The sequence below is a fragment of the Macrobrachium nipponense genome, chromosome 47, assembly GCF_015104395.2.
Source record: "Macrobrachium nipponense isolate FS-2020 chromosome 47, ASM1510439v2, whole genome shotgun sequence".
NCBI lineage: Eukaryota > Metazoa > Arthropoda > Malacostraca > Decapoda > Palaemonidae > Macrobrachium > Macrobrachium nipponense.
This window is the reverse complement of record NC_087222.1, coordinates 3,208,965-3,216,861: the sequence shown is the minus strand read 5'-3', so window position 1 is coordinate 3,216,861 and position 7,897 is coordinate 3,208,965. Positions and strand designations below refer to the sequence as shown.

At 39.3% G+C, this 7,897-nt stretch overlaps 1 protein-coding gene across 1 annotated transcript; it reads left to right on the top strand.

The window, feature by feature from the left end:
* The first annotated feature begins 4,926 nt into the window (after positions 1-4,926).
* LOC135204406 (uncharacterized protein K02A2.6-like) lies at positions 4,927-7,638 on the top strand. Its single transcript, XM_064234619.1, has 4 exons — positions 4,927-4,971; positions 5,302-5,487; positions 5,996-7,142; positions 7,520-7,638. The coding sequence occupies exons 1-4, from the start codon at positions 4,927-4,929 to the stop codon at positions 7,636-7,638; spliced, it is 1,497 nt and encodes a 498-aa protein (XP_064090689.1).
* The last annotated feature ends 259 nt before the right edge of the window (positions 7,639-7,897 follow it).

The window sequence follows — 7,897 nt, the reverse complement described above, 5'->3', positions numbered from 1 at the left end:
CCTTAATCCACCAAATGCCATTTTCATTCCAAATTGGATGCGAAAGTAGATCAAGTACTACTGTATTAGTCTAGCCCTTAAACGCCGACTGGACGTATCGTATGTAGACTAAAATTGTCTGTCAGGTGCCAAGTGGACATACGCTATGTTGACTACAAAAAGGTTTTTTAAATATTCGCGGAAAAATAGTTACAGGGCTAGTTTGCAAAAGATTTTAAATCATGCCCCTTGAGGGATGCTGGAAGTTCACGGATCATGCTGTTGTTTTGTTTACAATCGTTACCCAGCCGCGCATGTGCGAATTTCTTTCTTCTCGCACTACGCGTTACAAAGTCATGCATCATTTTGTGATGATATTTTCTCTGTGTTGCTTTGATCATTTTACAATTTGTTGTACACCAAAATCATCGCAATTTAGAGTACAATACAACTAAAACAAATAACTCATTAGCTTTAACTGTTTTGCTCACAGCGCAATTTGTATACAATTATATGTGAAATTTTATTCGTGCTGTCATATATTCCAATATTTATATATGATAATATTTTTTTTTTCATTTCAGGCAATGACAAAAAAAGGAGCCAAAAATTAACTCAATCTTAAAAACTAAGTGTGCTGTGAATTTAAAAAAAAAAAAAACTTATTTTCCGCTTCTGCGCTAACTCCCGAACGCCACCGGGATACGACAGACACTTTTGTAAATAGAGGCTCGGCGTTTAAGGGCTAGTATACCTATTCCCATGAGTGATTTGTTACCATCTCTGAAACCTATTGTCTTTAGTAAGTGGCAGACAGACAGTGCAATAATGAACCTGACAACAACATTTTAAAACATTAAACAATTTCTGGACTGTGATGAGATTTCCAGTGAGAACATTCTCCTATATAAGAACTGGCCACACATGCCAGATGTACTGGTAATTGGCTTGTAAGCCTCATGGTCCAACTCCTGAATGCATATTGCCTAACAACACTCAAGTCCAACATGATATTCATTCTTCTGCGCCAGTTTCCATCTGATGAAGAAGAAATTGGGGCTGGCACTAATTAATGATTAATGGGTGTAGGTAAAAACAAGTTAAAATGTAAAAAGATCATTTGTTTTTACAAACTGATTCATCATAAAATAGACAAAAAGAAAATTAAACGTCAGAAAGTCCGTTGCAGGAACAAAAGTAAAGCATCTATGAGTACTGAATTTGCAGTGGAAAACTGTGCTGAAGACTGGCATATCCAAAAATGAGGTTTTGATGAAAGCAAAAAGTAGAAGTAGAAGTCTTTCCTCAATCAGTGTAGAAAGAAAGCGAGTGCCATCATAATATGCACAACACTAACCGTACCTGAAGAGATAGACACTGCCACTTATTCTAGCTTTACAATTTGAAGAAAAATAGTAAATATACACACTCACAAGTACCTGATCACATAAACAAAACACTTCTTTTGGGTAACATTTATTTTCTTCTTTGCCGTCGATGGTAATACGGGGGCACTCATTCTGATTGCTATTATTGCGAAGACTAATGTTCAAGAAAAACCTGGCCCAGGTCAGTGTTTGGGTAGCACTGGAATCAGTTGCTCTCACATCATTTTCACATCATCAGCAGGGGTTTGTCTCCAAACCGAAGTCTATTCAATGTGCATATTATAATGGTGCATGCTTTCTTTACTCATTGAGGAAAGACTCCTACTTCTACTTTTTGCTTTCTTCAGAATTGATCAAGTTACGGAGTAAAGTCCTACAGCCTACCCCTTCCTTTGTAGCAGCCCCTGACCTCCATACCTGATTCTTGTGGCTGGGCTTCACTGCCTCTCTTGTGATTTAATCACTTTTTTGCCTGTGATTTCAGTCCTTTTTTCCAAAGAGAATGGAGTTGTTTAGGTTTTCGAGATACAGGCAGTCCCTGGCGATCTGGTTTTATGGTGCCATAACACGCCGATTTCCGATTATCGGTGCCATAAGATATCTAACAGAGGCTTCATTAACCGGATGTTGGTGCCATAAACCACCAAGTTTTGGTTAATGGCGGTTTTTTCTTATCTTAGACCTATGTGGCTTCATGATAACGGTCAGGTCAGCTCAGCTCGTTTGCTACATAATTATACACTATATAATATGTATAATATTTGTGTGTGAAAACATTCTAACTATTGAAGTTCTTTATTTAGGGTCGGTCAACGATTGCAAAAACCATAAATTTGTCTGTGATCAATTTTGATCAAGACTAGACCACCAATGACCCATTGGGTCACTTTTTTATTTACTACATTTTTGACAAAAGGTCTGTACACACCCATATCTGTATCATACCCATACCCATATTTGTAACATACCCATGCCATACAAATACCCGTATCCATTACATACCCATTCCCATACCAATATCTGTACCATTACCCAAACCCAGACCATACCCATATTGATACCATACCATTCCCATACCCATATCTGTACCATACCCATACCAAAATCTGTACCATACTCTGTACCATACCTATACCAATACCCATATCCATACCATACTCATATTGATACCATACTATTCCCATACCCATATCAATGCCCATGTTGGGGTGGTGGGGGAGGAGGAGGAGGAGGAGGACACAGCTAAAAGAACCCTTGATTCAGTGCTCCAGTGATAGGGAGAGAGGTGTCACCACACTCAAGACATACAGAAAGGCTGTTCAACTTATGGGAGTGACCAGTCATAGACTTGTTCACCACCCGGTACGACAGGACGTTACAGACTTTTTGCTCCGTTGTATCGGACCCATGATGCGTTCTAACACCCGTGGGACAACCTCGAGGTATATGCCTTTCCCCCTTATTGTCTGATTCTCAAGTGCTGACCATCTTGAAACTCAGGATGATTCTGGTGGCTCCCAAATGGGCTCAGGCCGTTTGGTATCACACCTTCTGGCTCTGCTGTCTGAGGCACCGAGAGAGATTCCGCCCTGGCATGACCTCCTGTGTCAACCACATGTACAATGGTATCATCAGGCAATGATCCACCATTTCTTGCGAGCAAAAGGCTTTTCTTCCCAAGCAGCAACAGAGATGGGTGGATACCTCAGACAGTCCTCTGCAGTGGTAGTATACCAGAGAAAGTGGGCAATCTGCTATGGCTGGTGTAGACGGTGTCTTTCTCTGGTCAAAGCCACTCTTCAGCAGGTCACAGACTTCCTCATCTTCCTTTGCCGAGAGAAGCTTCTCTCTGTTTCGGCTGTAAATGGCTACAGCACTGCACTAGGCCTAGTTTTGAAGCTGAAGGGTATAGATATCTCTTCCTCCTTAGAGATATCTTTGTTCATGAGAAGCTTCGAAAGGTCTTGCCCACCCATGGTTCAGGCCTCCTGCATTGGATGTGACTCTCATGTTGCAGAGCCTGACTAGTACACACTATGAGGCCCTTCGAGAGTCCTCAGACAGGGATCTGACCCTCAAGACTGTTTTCCTGCCTGCCCTGGCATCGATGAAGAGAGCTGGTGAACCACATGGACTTTCCTTTGACATAAAGCACTCAAGGGGCTGGGGATCGGTTACGCTCGATTTCATCCCGAACTTCGTAGCAAAGACTCAGAACCCATCATTTCCTGACACTAGGTTCGAGCCCTCTGAGTGACTATGTTGGTGATGATCCGGATGAGGTGCTGCTTTGTCCCATTGCGAGCGCTAAGGCACTACTGAAGAAGACTAGATGTAGAGTTTTAGATAAAAAAAGGTTATCCTTTGTTAATTCTGATTATATTCCCTGCCGTGAACGTCTTTTGTTTTTGAGTTCTCAGCCTCGCTGTTCTGTTGTGATGGGACTGTCGTACTGGTCTTTGGCGGCAAGTTGTTGTAACAGGATTCACAATAAAGACTGTATCCAGCCACGTATTTAATTATGCTCGTCCTAACAAAAGGCGACGATAATCCACGCAGAGGAGCATAGGGTCTACAAGAACTTCATGTGGATATAAGGATTTTCCAGGATTTTTGATGAGTTCAGGGTAGCCTACCAGCTCTGAGGATACTTCATAAGGCCAGTTGATTGACGGCGATGGTGTGGAGGTTAGGCAGAGTTCGCCTATGCTAGGGTGCAAGGATTTTCAATTCCACAAGCTGTACTAGTAGATGCTTCGATTTATTATGTTTTACCCTACCTTACTTGGCATATAGGCTGGCCTGCCTACAGTTTTGCTTCATCTTGCAGTTTTGTTCACGATGGCAATGACGACAAAGATTAAGATTGATCCTTTTAATTCTTTTCAGATAACCCTGGATCTTTAGCCCCTTCCTAGCAGACGAGGTTAAATCTATGCGGGGTAAGATTGCTGTGGCTATGCTTGCATACGTCCCTGTTACATACACGATATCCATATTGGATAGTCGCAGTGGGGGTTGGAACTCCACAGACCCTTTTTTTTCTCTGGTGCATTTAGCAGTATTTGTACTTTAGAAAGCTGCCTAAGGGAACCTTTCATCAGGACGACGCAGCCCGAGCTCAAAAATAGATTTTTCCTACGTCAAAATCCGTTTTATTAGAAGCTAATTTTAGTGATCTTGGGATTGAGGAAGACAACAAAAAGAAAAATGTTTTAGTGTACTGGGTAATTTGTGTGCTTCTGATTTACCCCATACAAAGACTTACGATGACCTTGTAGCTGTATTGAAATCACATTACATTGTGAAACCTTATCATCGTAGCCTAATAGCTTTTCAACAAAGAAAAAAAAAAGGAGGGATGAGAGTGAATAGTTTGTATGCTGACCTCAAGGCTTTAGCAAAAGATTGCAATTTTGGTAATCAATTTGATTCAAAGAGTCAGAGATCAGTTGTTTATGGCAGAGGACAATGAAGTATATTTTTCCCAATTTAAGTTGCTTTGAATATTGATCTCCAAGCTATGACCTCTAGTGCAGTCTTAGAAAGAATTTTGAACATGGAGAAAGCTTTTGTGGGTGAGAGGAATGAATCACAGCCACAGGTTAGTTCAGTGAGAAAAGAAAAGTCATCTTGTAAGCATTGTGGTTTTCCTCATGAGAGTATAGACTGTAGGTTTAAAGATCTGGCTTGTAATATTTGTAAAAGGAAAGGTCATCTAAAAAGGGTGTGTAGAGAGGCAAACAAAGATTTGTCTCCTCTTAGGCCTAGTATTGTTAAACCTAGGTATAAGGCTTCCAATAGTAGGGCTGAAGGTAAGAAGGCTGTAAAAACTATTGATTATTATGAAGACAACAGTGATGATAGATTGTTAATGGTTAAAGGAAAGGTTTTTGCTCTTAATTCTGATTAATCTTATTTCAGTATTAACCAGAATTTAGTTCCATTTGAGATTGACAGTGGCGCTGCTGTGTCCAATATAGCCAAAGAGTGGGTACATAGGTTAAAACTAAATATGGAACCATGCAATAAAAAGCTAAGAGCTTATGATAATATGAGAATTGATGTCTTAGGCAAAGTGTTAGCTCCTGTACTTTATAATACCACAAAGGTTTCTCAGGTATTTTATGTTGTTGATTCCTGTAATACAAATTTGGTGTGTGGTAAAGATTTAATGTAGCAAGTAGGAATGAGGATGTGTGGAGATTTTAAAGCTTTGAATAAACAAATTCATTGTGACAGGTACCCCTTACCAAAGATAGAGGAATTGTTATCTGTTGTTGGTAAGGGAAAGTTTTTTTTTCCAAAATTGGTTTAAAGAATGCTCATCTTCAAATACCTGTTTCAGCGCCTCAGTGGCGTGGTTGGTTTGGTGTTTGCTTCTCACCTCGGTGGTCGCGGGTTCGATTCTCGGCCATTCCATTGAGGAGTGAGAGATGTGTATTTCTGGTGATAGAAGTTCACTCTCGACGTGGTTCGGAAGTCACGTAAAGCCGTTGGTCCAGTTGCTGAATAACCACTGGTTCCATGCAATGTAAAAACACCATACAAACAATCAAATACCTGTTGATGAGAAAAGTTAAGAGTACTTAGTAATTAATACTCATAAAGGATTGTTTAAATATAAGCGCTTACCTTTTGGCTTGTCCTCATCTGGTATTTTCCAAAGGTTTATTTCTCAACTGTTGGCAAATGTGGAGGGTGTAGCTGCTTATTTAGATGATATTATTGTAAGTGGTGCTACCAAAAAGGAGCACGATCACCGATTAAGAAAGGTTTTGGAACAGATTCCATGTAATACTAATTCTAGAATACAAAGATGTGCTTTGTTGTTTTTGTTGTTATCTCAGTATGATTATGAATTAGTTCACAAACCTGGGAAGGATGTAATTGCTGATGCCGTAAGCAGATGGCCACTTGATGATGATTTTCATTCTGGTACATCAGCTGAGTGTGTTAAATTGGTTGAATTACTTGATTTTGATGACATCTCTTTTCAGGCAGTTAAACATTTCACCAATAAGGATGCTGTATTGTCTCAGTTGAAAAATTGTTTGAAGCTGGGATGGTCAAAGGAACATAATATGTCACTTCTGGAATATGCCTCTGTAAAAGATGATTTATCTCTCCATAATGATGTAATATTGTATAGAAAAAGGGTTTTGATTCCCGTTGAGTTAAGATGTAAGGTTTTGAACCATTTGCATTGTGGGCATAATGGTGTAAATGCTATGAAAGCCGAGGCAAGGAATTGGGTATGGTGGCCAAAGATAGACCAGGACATAGGAGAAGTCACAAAGAATTATAGCATTTGTTTTAAGAATTTTACGAATCCTCAAGCTCCTACATTGTCTTGGCCTATTGTTGGTAACCCATGGTCTCGACTGCACATAAATTATGCAGGACCTATTGATGGCAAATATTTTTTTATTATTGTAGATTCTCATAGCAAATTTTTGGATATTCGGTTTTCTAGTTCCACTATGTCTGCTGTTACCATTGGTCATTTGAGGAAGACATTCTGTAATTTTGGTATACCTGATATCATTGTATCGGATAATGCTTCAAATTTTGTTTCTCAAGAGATGGAGGAGTTCTTGCATAAAAATAGTATTAAGCATGGAACACTAGCTCCTTATCATCCATCCTCCAATGGTCTGGCTGAAAGGGCTGTAAGAACATTCAAGGAGGGCCTGGGAAAATTTAAGGAGGGAGATATTCAGACCAGAATTTGTAGAATTTTGTATAATTATAGGACTGTGAATTCTTCCACTGGTAAGACCCCTGCAGAAATATGTTCAGTAGGAATTTCAAAGGTACTGTTGAATCAGTTAAACTGAAAGACGAATCTTTAAGGAAAATGAGGGATGAAATTTTCCAGGAGGAAGGTAAATTGTATAAAGTCAATGATGCTGTGTTTGTTCGTAATTTTGGGAAAGGTTCACCATGGGTGAAAGGAAAGATTGTGGAAGTACTTGGGTTGAGAAATTATAAGGTGGAAGTACAGAGTTTCGGTAAAATTATTTGGACAAGACATGCAGATCAGATTATGCATAGATATATGGGTGACTTTAACCAATCCAATAAAGAAGTGTTATAAAATAATTCTAAGTCATCTGTAAATTTGAGTGATTCTAGTGCTTTCATTTCAGACAATAATAATAGGGGGGCTGAAGTAACTGTAAATAATGATAGTGAATGTTCAGTACAACCACCAATGTTAAGGCGATCCAGTCGAATAAGTAAACCTCCAGATCGACTTGATTTATAAATATATAGTACAAGTATGCAGTATTTATCATGTAGGTTTGTTTTCAGATTTGTTCCATATTTTGGAAGTAGTATTGATTCATTTAAATTTCTGATGTTTTAAATTGGAATACTATTCCTTTTCTAGGGATAAGGGATATAGAGTTTTAGATGAAAAAAAAAAGGTAATCCTTTGTTAATTCTGATTCTATTCCCTGCCGTGAACGACTTTTGTTTTCAAGTTCTCGGCCCCGTTGTTGTGTTGTGATGGCCCTGCCGTG